Source organism: Cydia fagiglandana, chromosome Z (genome assembly GCF_963556715.1).
Source record: "Cydia fagiglandana chromosome Z, ilCydFagi1.1, whole genome shotgun sequence".
Lineage (NCBI taxonomy): Eukaryota > Metazoa > Arthropoda > Insecta > Lepidoptera > Tortricidae > Cydia > Cydia fagiglandana.
In genome coordinates, this window is record NC_085959.1 from 28,833,055 (window position 1) to 28,851,909 (window position 18,855).

Consider the following 18,855-nt stretch of genomic DNA (forward strand, 5'->3'; position numbering starts at 1 on the left):
ACAGAAATACATCATCTGTGAAAATTTCAATTGTCTAGCTATTACGGTTAGTGAGATACAGCCTGGTGACAGACGGACGGACGGACGGACGGACAGCGAAGTCTTAGTAATAGGGTCCCGTTTTACCCTTTGGGTACGGAACCCTAAAAAGAAGTGTATAAAATTTCCTGTGGTTAAAAATAATGGATTTTGTCTATGAATGAAAAACACAATTATTACTATAGTTTGTTTTTTTTAGCATTAGAAATAAGGTAAACAATCTTGACGTGTCTTTTAATTGAAAAACACATTTTAAAAATAAGTTACGGCAAATATGTAACAATTATAAATCTAATACGATCATTTATATTCTTCTGCTTTCATAAGTAATCGTTTTTAGGGTTCCGTACCCAAAGTGTAAAACGGGACCCTATTACTAAGACTTCGCTGTCCGTCCGTCCGTCCGTCCGTCCGTCTGTCACCAGGCTGTATCTCACGAACCGTGCTTAGACAGTTGAAATTTTCACAGATGATGTATTTCTGTTGCCGCTATAACAACAAATACTAAAAACAGAATAAAATAAATATCTAAATGGGGCTCCCATACAACAAACGTGATTTTTGACCAAAGTTAAGCAACGTCGGGAGGGGTCAGTACTTGGATGGGTGACCGTTTTCTTTTTGCTTTTTTTTGTTGTTTTTTTTGCATTATGGTACGGAACCCTTCGTGCGCGAGTCCGACTCGCACTTGCCCGGTTTTTGATTTTTAAAAAACCTGATAACACTGAGTATGTGGGGGAAGCGCTGCTGGCCTAGCGGAAAGCAATTCGGAGGTCGCGGGTTCTAACCCCGGCTTGTACCAATGATTTTTCGAACTTTTGTACGAAATAGCATTTGATACCTACCTATTTATACACCGATACCTATTTTTCGGTGAAAGAAAACAATGTGAGGAAACCGGACTAATCCAAATAAGTTTACTCTCTGGGTTGGAAGGTCAGGGCAGTCGATTTCGTAAAAACTAGTGCGCATGCCAATTCTGGGATTAGTTGCCAAGCGGAGATTGAATATCTGGGAGACCGACCAAAGCTTACAAAACATAAAAACTCAAAAATGCGCGTTTTCTCATAGACCTAGCTAAGAGATCAAACCCCTTATAGCAAATTTCATCGAAATCGTTAGAGCCGTTTCTGATACCATCCAAATATATAAATAAATAATTATATATCTAATAATTGCTCGTTTAAAGGTAAGATAACACAAAGGAGAAACAAAAAGAAATTACCTACTCGCACCAGTCTTGAACCCCAATCCTCTTGCACGTATTTCCACGAACATACCGTTACGCTATTGCAACATACTTACGTTGTGTGAAATTGTCTACTACAAGGATCACGGAAACACTGTTTGCATGTGTGAGTAATAGTAGGAAAAAGCGTGACAGCAACACTCCGTCGAATTAAAAAGGTGGTTTTTGCACAATGAAGTATTAAATGTTTATTTTAATAGTTCAATATTTACTTAAAGAGTGCGCGAAACATACTTTTAAGTATACAAATACCAAGACCATTTCACAAAAAAATAAAATCTGAAATTTTGCAAAAGTGGTGCCATCTAGCGAGAGTTAAGTTTTGAGTAACCTAGGCGAACCACCTTAAAGAAAGTGAATGACTAGAGTTCCATCCATTTAAGTACAAGTACGTTTTTTTTTTAAATTAGAAAAAGTGTAATTTTGACATGTCTTTTTTAATAAAATCTTTTTCTTAATAAACCACAGCAAATATGACATGTAAGAATTATTTAACAATATATGATCATTTACATTATTTTCGTTTCATAAGTAATAGTTACAATTTTTTTGATAATAAAAAGACACGTCAAGATTGTTTTTCCTTTATCAACTGCAAAAAAGAAACGTAGTACCTATAGTGATAAAAGTCTGAGCTCCATGGAAAAATACGTAACAAGGAGGGCGGTCCGAACATAGACTAGGAATTCTCTAGACCGAGTTTAGAGCAATTATTTCATGCAACCGATGATGCCAAAAATTCGGGGGTGCGCGGGACGAGGCGAGCGAAGTCCCGTGCCGTGATGAGTCCGTTCAAAGACACGGACGTCACACAAAGACACTTTCGACTCGAACATGGAGTAAAACTACCGTATGCGTGGCAGAGGGGTCGTAATTAACATTACGATTTAATTAAATACCTAAATACGCGCCACTTGATCTAACTCAAACTTGATAAAGACAGTCTCCTCGCGTACCTACTAGTACTAGAACCGTGCTCCTCATCTTTATTTACTCTTAGGTAATAATTTATTTGGACAAAAAATATCTGTTTATGTGCAAAATTTCATTTGAATAGGCAACCTACTGCTTTTTACATGAAGCTAAAAGGTTTAGATTTCTTACAGGTCTAACTGTAAGAAATCAAATGTTTTTCAAACATTCATCCACGCATTAAAGGCCTGCACACCGGCTGCTTGTGCGTGACGTGCACGTGCGGCGTTGTAGTATACAGATCCTTATTAGGTACGGCCACAGAACACCGCCTCTAGAAACCTAATATTGGCCATTTTGTTCCCGACGCAAATCACCAAACTGTGAGGTGCGGGAGGGGTGCTCACGGCGTTGCGATTGGTCGTTTCAAACATGGCGCGCTGATACGTGTAAGCGTAGGGATGGGACATGTTCATTACAGTTAGTGGGTACTGCTATTAGTGATACCGAAATTTATTGTGGTAAAATTGTTACCAATTTAGTATACTTAGAGTAAACTTACTTAATAATTATATTGAATAATTTAATATTTCATTAAGTAATTTAACAAAGTACCTGAAAATTTTACTTAACATATTAGGGCATTTTTGTTTAAAGTACCCAGAACTTGAATTTTAAAGTTTAGAAATTTTATATTATTTCCACTCAGAATCGCAATCTCTTTCGATACGAGAATAAAAGTGTCGCCAAAATATCATAATTTTTTTTTGTCCCTTTTATTAAGGTCATAGAAGATTGTATTGAAAACATATTCAAATGGACCAATAACATATGCCTATTACAAATCAACTCCGAGTTCTCTCGCACTTCTTTGAAGTTCATCACCAGGTCCATCTCGTGACATGAGACCTAACTGCTCACCTAGAGGATTCTAAAAAACCCATACAACATATGTCTATCACAAACCAACACCGAGTTCCCTCGCACTTCTTTGAAGTTCATCATCAGGTCAATCTCGTGACATGAGACCTAACTGCTCACCTAGAGGATTCTAAAAAACCCATACAACATATGTCTATCACAAACCAACACCGAGTTCCCTCGCACTTCTTTGAAGTTCATCATCAGGTCAATCTCGTGACATGAGACCTAACTGCTCACCTAGAGGATTCTAAAAAACCCATACAACATATGTCTATTACAAACCAACACCGAGTTCCCTCGCACTTCTTTGAAGTTCATCATCAGGTCAATCTCGTGACGTGAGACCTAACTGCTCACCTAGAGGATTCTAAAAAACCCATACAACATATGTCTATTACAAACCAACACCGAGTTCCCTCGCACGTCTTTCATCATCAGGTCCATCTTATAACATGCGGCTCCGCTGGCCTAGAGGATACTAAAAACATATTACCTACATATTATGTCTAAAATGGTACAATACGGCATGCATGACGAAGCACGAAGTTTCCGCAACTGACGAAACCATCATCGTCACATCACTAGTCGAAAGGGAAAGGGATAGCACATTGCATTTTCAAGTTGACGAAAAGGGACGGACTACTGCGCCTCTACTTAGTGACCAGTATAAAATGAACCCCGCGGACAAGAAACATTATTCAATGAAATAATGAATTTTACTTTCCAGTGGGATGTTATTCCATCTGTTTTGTAAGTAGAAGTCTTAGATGACTTGCCACACCATTTTATGCTGCAATATCCCATGATTTCCGAATAAATTCAATAGTTTACGATTTATTTTCTGAGACTCGTGCACACTGCTAACAGGTCGTAATCTTGGGCGCAACTGATCGGAGTGGCGCGCGAGCAATCTTATATTTGACCTATACACCATACGTGCGGTGACCGCGAGTCGTCCTATAAGCTCGGTCTATAGGGGTTGGTCTGTGGGTACGGCACATCGCTTGCGTGTGCGGCACCAACATCTTAGCGCCTTAGCGCACGCATACGTGCACGTCACACACACGCAAGCCGGTGTGTACAGGCCTTAAGCATCAGCGTTGATGATATTTGTAGCATAATCCCTTGTAATGTATGTAACACAATGAAGTATTATGTGACATGACATACAAAATCATGAATCATTGCCTCTAAAAATATTTTTGAACATTAATAAACATTCTGGCTGTGATTGACATCATTGTTAATGTATTAAACCGATACTGTTTACAGTCTGGACGGATTTAACGTTATCAACGAACTTCGGGTTATCGCAAATGGTTATCTCAATATTTTCTCTTAATTGTTGTTTTTAAATACATTTCAGTTTTATTTACATTGAGTAGTGATTATGAATTGAGTAGCTAAAAGAGAATTAATCAAACAAAGAATAAACACACGTCACATGCGGCGTAGTGTAGGTACCTATCTAGCCCAGTATCCATTTATATTTATTTCGGGGATCTCGGAAACTACTTTATATGGAGGTTTTCAGGGCGAAAAATCGATCGGTTGCTAAGTTATATCTCTGGGAAAACGCACATTTTTGAGTGTTTATATGTTTTCCGAGCGAAGCTTGGTCTTTCAGATATTATTAATTTAGTGACTTCTATTATATGTATTTATTAATATTCTTACTGTATAAATACAGTCATAGATATTCAGGACTTTAGAAAGAGTCTACGTATGACACAGTCTGTGCAAGTGTGCAGTGTGTGCAGCCAATGCACCCGCATTTTAAGATTGGGAAGAGGGAATGACGCTTCATTTCCGAACTTCCGACACTTCCCGGAGTTCCCGGGTGTTGCCACTCGTAACTTAACTAGAGCTCGATCAAATGGAGAGTGCAACAAACGTGCTATTATTACTACCTATCTAAATACATTTCACGAAAATGGGTCACTTTGTACATACAGTCAAAGTGACCACTTTACATTGCTCTTGAATTTGGTGAGAGACACGGAATTATGTTTTTAGACTATTTTTACTTTTACTATCTTCATTAAAAATAAAATTGATAGGACCTTTATGCGCCGTAAAAATACTAGTATATATTGTCAGGCAAACCGGTTCTTAACGTGATTTTAAATATTCAAATCGAGCTAATATTTGCCGCATATCAAGGTCGAACTAAAATATCGGAATGCACTAATTAAAATCCTTACAGGCAATATGACCGTTAGTAGCACAAAAGTCCATGAGTCAATAACTAATAAATACGACATTGATATCTTTCTGAAGGAGAGGTTTTGGGCAAGGACAATTGAATTACCACACAGGGCAGACAATTTGCTTATACAATGTATCATTTAGTTTACAAACACTGGAAATTGAGAGATTGGGACCATCAAAATTCAAATGCCTTTTACCATTTTACACACGCAATGTTGCACTACTTGCACTGTGTGCCTTTCTTCATTTTTACAGTTGACTGATAGCGAATGAGAATTATTATTAACCATATACCAATTTCGAGAATAATTCTAACGGACCGGGACCAGGACGGTCTACGAGTAACTACAGACGGTCACTAAAGATGTAACAAGCAAAAGGGAGTCTTTTCACCCCACTTTCTGTCTTTTTCCTAAGAGCGGAAGACTTTGGGCCATCCCTTCTTTACTTGAATTTATAAAAACTTGAAGTGGTAAGGCCTATTTATAAAAACCTGAAGTGGTAAGGCCTATATTTTTATTATAATGTGTAAACGAGTAAATCCTTAGTACTTTTCTATATTAATTTTTAAAATCGGTGGGCACTCGATTTTTTGGTAGCCAGAAAAGCAAGCAAATTTTCAACCTATCTTACATTTTACACACAGGTGTGAGACCCTGTATTTTTCACAAAACATTTGTTATTATTTTTAATAGCCGTTAAACATGGCTTTGGTTGAAATTAAGGCTAAAAAAAATAAATAAGCAAACAATTGTTTCACATATTGCAATAAACGTGAAATTAGTTTTCCTTTAATGATTAAAATTCTTAATGGCCCCTATTTTATTTTGAGTAGTTTACATAGAAAACATCCAAGGAACAAATAAATGCTTTTAGTAGCTTTATCTTTGATTCACAACAAATTTGAAAACTCGACTGCTAGTAAAGTAGAAGTGCACGCCAGAAAGTATACTTCCTAGCGGTGATCAATTTAATCGTTGTTTTCTAGTAAATAGTGTACTCGTAGTACATTTTTTTAATTAGCGTACGGTTTAGTACATTTCTTGTAAATTTTTTTGATGGAGGTTTGAATTCCGTACGATAGGTACTATGTGACCGCTAGAAAGTATGACACCATTTATTATTAACAATATTAATTTGAATACCTAAATATTCTAAATGAAAAGTTTTATTTTATGTATATAGGAAGTGCAATTACCGTATAATATCAAATTTAGATAGAAACACTGCATGGTCTTGGATGCACTTCTGGTAACACAAAGAATATCCAAATATTTTTCTTAGCACACTTTTAAATTCCGATTTGCTGGCTTTATATCGAATCCTCCATTAATTAGGCTAGGATTAGTGATTAGTGCTACGATACGAGTAAGAGTATCATTACGAGGAATCAATGATGAGAGCACAATCCACAACGCACTGCAGAAAAAGCATCCGTAACTAACTTGGTCCGCGGAACGGAAGTAAAATATCACATTTTTTTCTCAACGGACGATTCACAATACCAATCATGGCCTTGTTAAGGCAACAGGAGGGGTTAATTTTCCTTACAGAGTCTGTACGTTCTCTGTGTGTTTTCGTTCAGTTTTTCTGTGCTTTTTTAACCTAGAGCAATGATTGCTCACAATTTAGTTTCGATTGAATGAGTTTTGATTTTTAAAGGAAATAACAGTCGACTGTTACCTTTGTTACGAACGGAGCCTCAATCTTTGTGATATTGACTGAGCGTCATTTTAGTCGATACTTATCACATCGAGCCGCCTTCCCGGCCCACCAATGAGACAGAAATCTTCGTTTAAAATTCTAAAAATACTCTTAAGCAAAAATCAGTATTAGTTATGATCAATATTAGATCGGTAACCCATCTTTATCGGCTCCCAGTTTTATAAGTTCAAATTCCTTTGCTTAATAGTGTTGATGAAGAATTGAAATTACGCGTATTTCAAGACAGTGGAGCGAATGGCGTGCCTGATTTCAAAATGGAACATAGACCATTACATTAGTATTATTCATTAAAAGGTGTTTCCAATCCGTACAAGCTAAGAGTAGTGGTATACATGTAGAGTAAGTAAGGAAGTAGGTGTTGTGGAACCGTCCTGTGATTATATGGGGGCGGCGTCGGCGTGGAGCGGGGTCGGACCCGCCGGGGCGCACTGTTGTTCGCCGCCCTGCCGCGCACCCCTGTCCCTGCCCAGCGCTCCTATCTCTATCTAACATCAGTTGCACGCTTCCAGCCTTCGAAGCAGATCGTGTAAGCGTTATGCCGTATTACCTCCAGCCAGCGCTTTTTCACACAAACCTTGTACAGCCTCTTCGGTTCGTTGCATCGATGCATGGACCACATTAGATGCTTTGACTGCACTTCATTATTCATTTATCTATACTTGCCGAAGACAGCGATTCGTTAATGTTCCATACATCATAGTCATTGTTTTGTTATCAATGTTATCATATAGGGAAACTAGTTCCATATTCATCATGAGATCATGACTTGTATATTGATTCATACAATCATCGCCAAAGTTAAAAAATAGCGAACAGTCAGTTGTTGTTTCGTAGGAAAAGCAGTTTTATTAGTAATTAAAAGTGTTTTGTGTATTGGTTGGCATCGGTTTTAAAGAAAAAAACATGTTTATTGAAGCACAGTGGTAGTTTGCATTAAAGAAAGCCAATTAAGTAAATAATACTGACATATGTATTAAAAAAATCGTTAATGAACATAAAATTACATCGGTAAAAATTTAACCATAATTCGCGTTAAACAATTCGTGGGTCAAAGTAATACATATATAGTTCTCCCTAAAATGTTCATTACTAAGGTGAAAAAAAGTAATATACATTATAGTAAATAAATGTACTCAGAAGTCTCAGAACACTAGCACAAAATAGTAATTGTTTCGCCCACCTGTTTGAAATAAGTTTACTACATACAACATAGAAGCAAAAAACTATGTTGTTTAGTGAGTCGCATGGTTGTCGAGGATAACAGCTGATCGCGGAGCCCGCGCCGCGCCGCGCTGGGCGGCCGGGCGGCCGGCAGGGAGCAGGCGCGCCGCCGCCGCAAGGTCGCTGGTATCGAGCGGCATCGGTCAAATATTTAGCAAGCGCAACACGCGTCCGGTGTTCGCTCCATCCACACTCGCCACCGTCTACACTCAACTTATTCCTTTACAACACACCTATAGTTAGATTAGGCCAAGGAAGTCTCGATTTTGATAGCACACGCAGTGAAAGTGTTTTTTAAACGTCATATTTTCATAATAGTCTGACGTTTAAAATAATACTAGCTTTGCGTGAGCTATCAAAATCGTTGCAGTAATAATTATAACCTGGGGCCAATTGCCTAACAACTTGTGTAATAATAATAACATTAGCTGAAGTCTTTTTCCAATTCCTTTGATTAGAAAGAAACTTTCGCTACTATTATTAGTATGTTATTCAATAGGCCCCTGATTTTCTCCTAAATATATCAAGGAAACGATGTTAGTATTAGTACTACATATTAGGGTTGTATTGTACAATAACCTATAGTTGTACATAGTTGTAGAATTATCGAGATTATAGACAGGTACACAATAAGGCAGAGCCCGTCTAGGATTTGCACCAATTTAAAAAGAACAAAGTGCGGAAGTATCATTACAAACATCATATTTTCATAGAAATCAGAGAAACTTTGCCATTCAGAGTTAGCTAGGTTCGATTCTAATCAGATTCAGGATATTGACTATTAATTGAATTATATTAAGACGTGGCAGGGTCGCCTTCGTCTAGTATGGAACTAATACGATTTATGTAACCAATTAACGCTTTTGAACACATCTTTACTAAGACCTATATCTTACTTACGATAAAGTTGGCAATAAATTTTCTTCCTTTGGATATAGCAAAAATATTAAATGAAAGTAATTTTAATATCCTCTCGAATATTTTAAATTAACAGATCATATAATGTGATTTTAATAATCGGAATTGTTTTATATTCTGAATAATGTCGGCTGACTGTCTCAGGAATCGCGGTCAAGTCCAGTTCCGATTTTCAAATAGAGCATGCATTTTGTTCGACTCGATCGACCCCTTTTCCCGATCCCGTGGGACGTGACTGAGGTATGCCGGCGATCAATCAAATGTTGCTATTCGTTGTGGTTTATGTCAACACGACTAGGATGGAGGTTTCGTGACGATCATAATAATACGAAGTAGGTATACGAGGTCAAAATAAAGTCATACGAAAATGTACCTAAACTATCTAGCTATTCTTTGACCTGGCTACGTGACATGTTCTAAGCATCTAAGCTTTTAATTTGGTGAATACATGTATTTATGAATATTATGGATTCAAATGATGTTGCGTGGGGGTGATCACAAATTCAGAGTGCTGATCGCAGAGTGTAGGCCATACCACAGTGGCGGGGCGGCGTTTGGCCTTGGATTCCCCATTGCGTTAACTATTCTGTGACATGTAAGCGCCGGTCTAGATCTTCAAACAAATTTGCTGCCCAACAAAAAAACTATACGAGTGTTTTGGAAAACTTTCAAGCAAGGAAGTTTATTTATTTAGGGTCTTTTACCTACAGGCAACAGGCTCTTTTATTTAAGCCGATAGTGGCCCACCGCTTCTCCATACAAGTGTGGTCCAAAATGTCCTCAAATATTTACCTCCCTGGATATTGAAATCATGGATATTTATTGTACATTAAATTAACTAAAGCCTTGCTATAGTTAGGGAGGCGAATTGGGGAATTTTCGGCAATACTCGAGCGTGGCAGTTTAAGATATGAGAGATACCTTAGACCTAATAGAACAACCTTGTAAAGTATTTAGCTCTATATGTAGTGACGCGCGCCTAGGATAGACGATCAGATTAGTAAAAAAAAATGGATAGTCTGAAATACTCGAGCGCGTCAGATTAAGATATTGGGGGTTGATTTTAGTGTTTAAAGACTAAATTTAACTAATCTGACGATAAGTCCTTGACGCCGCCGAGTTATAGGGTCGCGAACTTGTAAAAAAAAAACGTTAATCCGGCATTCTCGAGCGCGATTTTTTATTTTTTTATTTTGAAGAATATAACGAACAAGAAGCTAACGGCTAAGCTTCAGACTTTGGCCCATCGGCGGAAAGTCGCCAGCCTGTCGGTATTCTACAGGTTGCACTTCGGGGAGTGTGCCCAAGAGCTACACGAGCTCATTCCACCGTCCCCATTCTACCATCGGACTTTTAGACGCACGGCCGGTTTCCATCCTTACTTGGTAGATATTCCGCCAATTCGCACTAAGCGCTTTGCTTCTACTTTCCTTATGCGCACTGCCAAGGAATGGAATTCCTTGCCGGCGTCTATATTTCCGTGCTCTTATAACCCGGCAACCTTCAAATCAAGAGTGAACAGGCACCTTCTGGGCGAGCTCGCTCCATCGTAGGCCACGTCTACGCCTCGGCTAGTCTGTGGCCATGAGTAAACCCATGCATAATAAAAAAAAAAAAATCTAAAACTTACTAAAAATACAAAATCTGCCGGTTTCCGCATGACCGGAAGTGTGGAGGAGCCATTTCGTCTTCCTAAGAACGCGTTGCGGCATATAAGTCGCGAACGATACATTTTACAAAAAAAAAGTTTAAATAAACAAAAAAGGTAATTTTATTTTACACAAAAAAGGTCTCTTTACATTTTTGTCCAAAGTTAAAACTTTTTGACGTGAAGCATCATAAAATCGGTCAGATTAAGAGAACCCACCAACATTTTTGTCAGATTAAAAAAATATGCTTTCAGGATACCGAGATAAACCTCCCCTATGAAAATCTGACGCGCTCGAGTATTTCAAAAAAACTTTTTTTTTTTGCATTTTCAAAAATTCATCGTAACTTATCGTCACGCCGAAATCGTCAGTTTTTTTAAAGGAAGCTTCCTTGGGGCCTACTTAACACCCCTTCCGAAAATCTGACGCGCTCGAGTAAATTTTTTTTTTTTTGCATTTTTGACTACTTTATATGCCTACCCCCACCACGCAAACCGGCAGATTAGTATACCGTTGTTATCAGAGGCACTCGGGGCATACGTAGTATGAATATCTGACGCGCTCGAGAATGCCCAAGTAACTGTTTTTTTTAACATTTTTGAAAAACCGTACACGCCAAACCCACCGCTAAAATGGTTTTTGCCATACGAGCTTTTCTTTTCGAAATTATTTTATCTTTCGATTTTGATAGGTCTCGACGGCGCCGTTGAATTACGCCATTTAGCTACCTCGCCTCCCTAACTACTAGAAGTTAAGAGCAAAAACACATTCCATACAATGTTTTAAAAGCTCTGAACTCTTATATGTCTTATAATGATTTAAAAATCGAAGCAATCAAAGGAAGCGGCATGGACGGCATGGTACAGGAAAAATGCCAGCAAGATTTGTGTGCGGTCAAAGTTTGATAGTAAGCCCTGCATGCCATACAACTTCCTAATAAAAGGACCGTTATTGAGGAAGATTAGGAACTTTAGTAAAGTTATAGACAGTTGCTATATAGTAGGTGTTTTCACGTTAAGCGAAGTTATCTTTAGAGGAAAGTCGTATACTGCGCACAACTGCTTCTCCACACTAATAATCCCCATTATCCTGTCAGGATATTAACAGTATCGAAAACGTTTATCAATGTATAATATTATGTACTTATTACCTACTTGAGACATGAAAATTATAAAAACTTGGCTAATTACAGCAAAAAGTAGGAAAGGTAATTTATAGATAGACCTCCTCTGGACCCTTTACCCTATTTGGCAGCCATTTTTAGGGTTTCGTACCCAAAGGGTAAAAACGGGACTTACGGGACTCTATTGCTAAGACTGCACTGTCCAGCCTGTATCTCATGAACCGTGATAGCTAGACAGTTGAAATTTTCACAGATAATGTATTTCTGTTGCCGCTATAACGACAAATACTAAAAACAAAATAAAATAAATATTTATGCAGGGCTCCCAAACACCAAACGTGATTATTTCGCCGTTTTTTGCGTAATGGTTCGGAACTCTGCGCGAGTTCGACTTGCACTTGGCCGGATTAAACGGCATGGTTGCTTTGGCACGTGCTATACAGGGCGTCCCAAGACTATGGGACGTCAAGGGAAAGTACCTTAAATATCGTAGATAGGATATTTTGCTGAAAGAAGACTTTATTTTAATTGTAAAAACAATTTAAACTGCATTCATAGATTTTTAAATAATTACATGGTTAAACCGGGAATCGAACCCGTTATACGAGAAAAAAAATTTACATAGTATCCGAAATAAAAGAAAGACCATGATTTTAACATTTTTAATTCAAAATGAATCAATTAATTCATCAAATGCTTGAAATGAGTCCCATTCTGTTGAATACAAAGTCGCACTCTTTTGATTACTTCGCTAAATTTCAAATCAAATGTTAAAATTCATGGTCTTCCTTTTATTTCTGACACTATGTTATTTAGCAAAAAAATATCCTTATGATGAAGCCTTTGGATCGGTATGATAAAACTACAGTGTGATTTTTTCTCGTGTAGCGGGTTCGATACCCGGTTCAACCATGTAATTATTTAAAATCTATGAATGCAGTTTAAATTGTTTTTGAATTAAAATAATGTCTTCTTTCAGCAAAATATCATATCTATGATATTAAAGGTACTTTCCCTTGATGTCCCATAGTCTTGGGACACTGTAGATCGCTTTTAAAAGAAACATGCTTTTGTTTAACGGATTAGCTCCCGAGCCCGAAAAATAATTCATACTATACTCGAACACGGTTCGAAAGAGTCCGAAACTGAAACAGTGCATTTCATCAGTTTCACCTGAGTTTAACACTCTACTTTTCATCAGTTTCACCTGAGTTTAACACTACTTTTCATTTCGACTACGAGGAATATGACGAGGAAAATAAAATATCTACATGTGCGATTTAAAAAATTCTTAAGAGTACTTTCAATTAAAAAAATATGTAGATAAAATATTGTAGAGTACTTTCAATTAAAAAAATATGGAGGTAAAAATATCGTTATTAATGGAACGGAGAGTTAATTATCAGAATGGAAATTGTACAGGAAACCGATTTAAAAACGAAATTTTATTTACGTATCGTAAAAAAACCTACTTAGAAAGTAAAGTGCTCTAAAGTCTAAAGCACAACCCAACAAACAATTAAGCGACACTTAGCACTTATTTTATCACCTAAAGACATAGAACGGCTCTAGAATAGCTACATATTCTAAGCTTACAGGCTCTGGTGACATCAAGGTCTTTAAGAGGTCCATGTATAGCTTTAAGATCCACAGTAGCCGTTTTTGCCGCTATAATGCATCCTAAGCAGCTAGTGTTATAGCTCAAAGTGAATTCTACCACCTTAATATCTAGATGAGTAATAAGCAGCTGCAATTTTCACTTAAGGTTCTAAACAGGCGATAAAAAGTCTTTTATAGCTCCGTGTATCATAATCGCTACTTAACTCTCTTGTATCACTTACAGTCGAAAAGAGAAGTTAGCAGTCATCATTATCGATCATGTAGTCGCAGACGAGCGTTATTCAATACCTTAGTACATCTTATACTGTTATTAGAGTCTTACTTAGAACCTAAGCGCCATGTTAAGATGACCGATGAATCAATAAGCAAAACAAAAACTATTAATTAGAACATAAATACTTCATAAAAATCGATACTTTTACTCAATATTGACCTAATGTTAGTATTGTCATATTTAAAACCGGACTTCACGTATATTGAGTAATTTTTCTAAAATTAAATACGGTGGACCACAAATAAAAAAATATTATATTCAGATAAATATGCAAAGGATCAGAGGCCCATTAAAATTTTGTTAGTAATACATATAGTTTTTGACAGTGTAATTAATTTCGCCATCATAAATCCGCAGATAACTCCTGCATCAGTGAACTAAAATAATTATTTGCTTTTAATTATCCGCCATTACATTTCACTTCAAGCTGTCACAGAGCGTGCTTACGAATAATAATACAAAATGGAAACATCTGCAACCAAAGCAGATAGGGTTAAGGAAAAAATGTGCAACAATTACCTTCTTGAGTGTTACAAATATTGACTTAAAATGCTAATATACCATCTAAAGCTGAAAGTATCATCTATATGGCCCTACACTACTACTCAAATAGTTAGTATTCGCTTATTTGGCACCCTTTTAAATCCTAAGTACTTAATCAACGCTATTACAACACTACTTTAGCGCTCTTCTACTACAACAGTTTGTAGTCACCTATATGCAACCCATCTAGCTCCTAAAGAATTAATTAACACTATTGTAGCTCCACTATACCGCTCTTATGTCTCTTTTTTTATCCGCTAACCCTACTGTAGCACTGTTATAAATCTTATGGTGATAAAATTTGTGCCCAATCCGGGGTTAAAACGGGGTTATAGCCGGCTATAACTCCTATTTTTAGAGTACTAACAACACCTAAAGAGTAAATAGGCGCTTATATAAATCTCTTCTAACCCTTAAATTTAGCGCCTAATGTTAGTTGGGAAACGTATCATTTTCTGCACACTTTATTGTATGACGTTGACGACGATCCACTTCGAGAGCATAATAAATGAAAGGTTTGGTACTCCTAAGTTACATACCGCAATGTAACTATTTGTATTAACGAGTGTAGTTATGAGGTATGTAGCTACGGTCACCATCATGACCTGACAACTGACATGTGAGTGTCAAGGCGTTAGAGTGATGGTCAGACATTTTGAGAAGCTTGGCCGCTCCGATATATCTGATAGCGACTGTACAACAACAACTCAAAAATATGTCCAATAGTTCTTAATTCGATGACATATATAAGAGCTACGAGACATATTTTTGAGATGATGTGTGCACCCATATTTTTACACTTGTGACTTGACTATACATATCATGTGACGCATATTTTGAATGAAAAGTTTAAGTCGCACGTTAATTCTCAAGGCAAGCTAGCTGAGCACCAAGCAGAGTACTGTGAAGACATACAGACGCAGCACAGTGTTCGTTGCCAAGGGTACAGGGTGGGTACGATCAGCTGAGCTTACGTAAGGTTCGCGGGTTGGCGGGGGGTCGCGGGGTTGGGCGGAGCGGGGCGATCAAGGGCCGATCGATAAACGCTTTCGGTCCGTCGTGTCGGTGTTCGTTCGAAATTCGGAGTTCAATTTCACGCATCCCAATCTCACAGCATTTTGCTTGATGCTTTTGTAACGAGATGACTAATAAAAATACGCATCTCTCTGATAAAAAATAAAATGGCATTATAGCTAATGTTTATAAACGCCAACCTTGCTCCCTATCGGTTGCAGCTTATACCACTTTTGGGGATCGTGCCACGTGAAAAATAATACAGCGTACCTACTTATACACTTTAAAGAATAACATACAGTGAGTTTACTATAGGTACTATCTTTATTAGTTGATCGGAATCTATTGACACTCCATTCATCACAGTCGGTTCAGTAGTTTCATTAGCCTTTATAGAATTCCCGTTGCCTAACTCACCTTCAATCTATTATACATACAACCCTCTGCATACATACGCTCTGCCACTCTGGTCCTCACTTTTGAACAGCTACCAGGTGCTCGGATGTAATATAGAAAATATTTCTTACTCTCTAGGCGGATTTCGTTGCTCTATACTCTCTACACAGGGTGTGGCCCGTAATAAGAGCAAAAAATGGAGATTTCTTGGAGTTAGCTTGGTGCTAGCTCTTAGACCATTAGGTATTCTGGAATAAATTAAGTAGGAGTAGGTTTGCTCAAGTAATCAAGACTGTACCAAATTCTGAAAATGCAAAGTACTATTGGCCAGGGCCTTTATTAAAAGTTCAAGTTGGTTAAGCTTGAACCGCTGGCACTCGCTGAGGCCGTTAGCTAATATAGCTAGGACTAAGATTTCGACGTTATTCCTTCCGATTAATTATTTTTTCAGGGATAAAAGATTAATTTTCAGCTTGACCCAATAGTTGACTGGTAGAGAATGCCTTTTGGCATTAAGGGTCTCCCCTAATATATCGACGCGCATTCGGCAAAAGCCGATAGGAAAAAGCTTTATGTCCGCGCAATAAGAGCGAAAAACAGGTCGACGCGTCCGGCGTCGTCGGCCGTCGCGAGCCGAGCCAAACGACGACTTTTTCGCTCTTATTGCGCGGACATAAAGCTTGTTCCTATCGGCTTTTGCCGAATGCGCGTCGATATATTAGGGGAGACCCTAAGTCCGCCATTTGTAAATTTTTCATTCTTTGTGCAATAAAAAAAAATTTCGAGACACAAGCAGCGGATGTATGCTGTAGCGATTACTTACTAGCGATGTCAGTGTTAAGAAAAGTGATTTGCATTTTGTATGGATTATCATTATTGAACTGACTGAGCGCTTCCGTGCTTTGGACTGGGCGGTGTGTGCCCTTTAACACATTCATTACCACTAAGTGCTACGGGCTACGCTCGTAGCGCGTAGCCACGGTTTCGCCGTATGTAGCGCGTAGTCGCTACGAACAGTGTACCCGACAGTCGGGTTCTTGGTGTTGAATGTGTTAAGATGATAGTGGAGGACCGCTCCTTCATACAAACGGGGTCCCCATTTTCCTCCCTGGATATTGACATTGAAATATTTTTGCATAATATAATAAAAGCAAAACGGTCCGACACAGAAAATTTCATAATGATTTAGATTTCCAAATTTGGTTACGATTGGTTAAGTTTTGAAGGAGGAAACAGTCAAGTACGAAACCTCGATTTTTACGCAGGATTTTTCGCCTTGTCCTTATCGCATTAGTTTTAGGAGCCGCTTCCGTTAGCGAGACGGGTATATTTACCTAAAATATTCAAAACTCAGCTCCTGTTTCGTGTTAAGATTCAATAAAATAATACCTTTCTATTTTTACCAATGTCGTTCATGTGTCTCAGTTATTTATTTCCTTACACTTATGTACATAATGTATTGCCAAATACTTATAGTCGAGAGCTTAGTTAGGTCGCGAGCATTTAGTTTTTGAGCTTGTGACAGTTCTAAGTAGTTAAAGGTGTCATAAGTATGCGTATGTACGTGTTTGACGAGTGAGTTACCTCATTTTTAATTTATGTTAATATGACTATAAATAAGAGTCATTTAAAATTTAAACAATCAAATTGAAAGTATGTTTCTGATAACTAAAAACGCCTGATGGTTTGATAATGCTTACTGACTTGTCTTGGTGTTGTTGCTTTCATAATTTGCATGGCGCTTGTACACTTTATACATTCGTGAGCCAATTCATATAATTTATCTTGTAATTTTGTAGTCTTTACACATAATGCTTTATGCGTTGGCCAAATGTTATTATGGGGCTTTGTTTTATTTATATTTATTTGGCTTTGTTGGTCTCTGTCGTGTTGCAGCGCGCCACTTGTAGTGGTGTGAGGCGGGTGCAGTGTGATGTTAATGTGCTTGAGAGGCTGGTAGTGCGCCCGCGCCGCGTGCGGCTGCCATGTCATCGCCGGCCCGCGCGCCGCCGCCGCCGGTGCCCGGCGCGCCCGCGGGGCCCCCTCCGCATGTGGCGCACGCGCCGCCCGGCCCGCCCGGCCCGCCGCGCTCCGCTCCGTTGCCGGCGGGCTCCGCTATGCTCCCGCCGCCCGGACCGGGACCCTCGAGACAGCGTTCCCTCAAAGACCGTCTGCGAGAGGGAATAACAGGACCATTCCACTGGCAGTGAGTACCCATCTTTTCGTGTACTTGTACATTTGTTGGCTTTCATAATTATTGTTGATTATGTTTTATTAAAATTGCATTATCTTACACTCAATGAGCACGATTTTGAGTCCATGCATGTATAGCTGTAGAGTAGCGGGATTTTCGCAGTCCGAGACAGAGACGAAAATGAACGACGGGGCTGAGCTGTACAGCTACTACCAGTTTGGCACTGACATAAACGCTAGCGTGAACGTAACTTACTTTTCTCAAAAATGGACGCCAAAGTCGACTTTGCCGTCTAAAAAATAGGTCGCGAAGCGCGTAGTTTATGGTCACTCAAAAATTAAAAAGTTAAAAACAGTGCAGTCTCGATTTTGGGACTGCAATGTTGCATACAAATTCCATTATTTGTCGTGTTAACTTTTTAAAAGTTGAAATGGCCATATCAAATGAAGGCACAGGCCCATTAAACAGCCAAACAGATGATTAGTACCGCGACTATTTAGCTGTCTCAAATAGGTTGGCGTATTTTGGCAGAAAAATACACTTCTATTTTTTTATAAAAAGAATAAAAAGGCGGCAAGGGCTTTTTTCTGTGAAAATATATACGTAAGAACGATGCTTTTGTAAAATATTTCTATGATATTTATATTTCGTGCACCATTTTTGAGAAAAGCACTATATAGTCTATATATGACTCGGCTGGAAGGCTACTTGCTGGCTTCGGATTCAATTAAACGGACTCCCAAGGTCGTCCGTTTAAAACGAATCCTCAGCCTGCAAGTAGCTACTTCCGAGCCTCGACAATAATGTACTATTATATGCATCTCACTCGTACTGGAATATCAG

General features: G+C 38.3%; 1 protein-coding gene across 5 annotated transcripts in view; it reads left to right on the top strand.

Annotated features, from left to right (window-relative positions):
- Nucleotides 1-18,855, top strand: part of LOC134679503 (TLD domain-containing protein 2) — a 125,770-nt gene that overhangs the window by 2,272 nt on the left and 104,643 nt on the right. For 2 of the 5 annotated variants that reach the window (XM_063538438.1, XM_063538442.1), the window contains exons 1-2: nucleotides 7,546-7,651; nucleotides 17,715-18,024. The exons of 1 other annotated variant lie outside the window; for it this stretch is intronic. In XM_063538438.1, coding sequence (XP_063394508.1) covers nucleotides 17,804-18,024 — 221 coding nt within the window. In that variant the 5' untranslated portion in view covers nucleotides 7,546-7,651; nucleotides 17,715-17,803. Of the gene's footprint in view, nucleotides 1-7,545; nucleotides 7,652-17,714; nucleotides 18,025-18,855 lie in introns of those variants that run through there. 2 more of the 5 variants (XM_063538440.1, XM_063538439.1) reach the window with 2 other exon arrangements.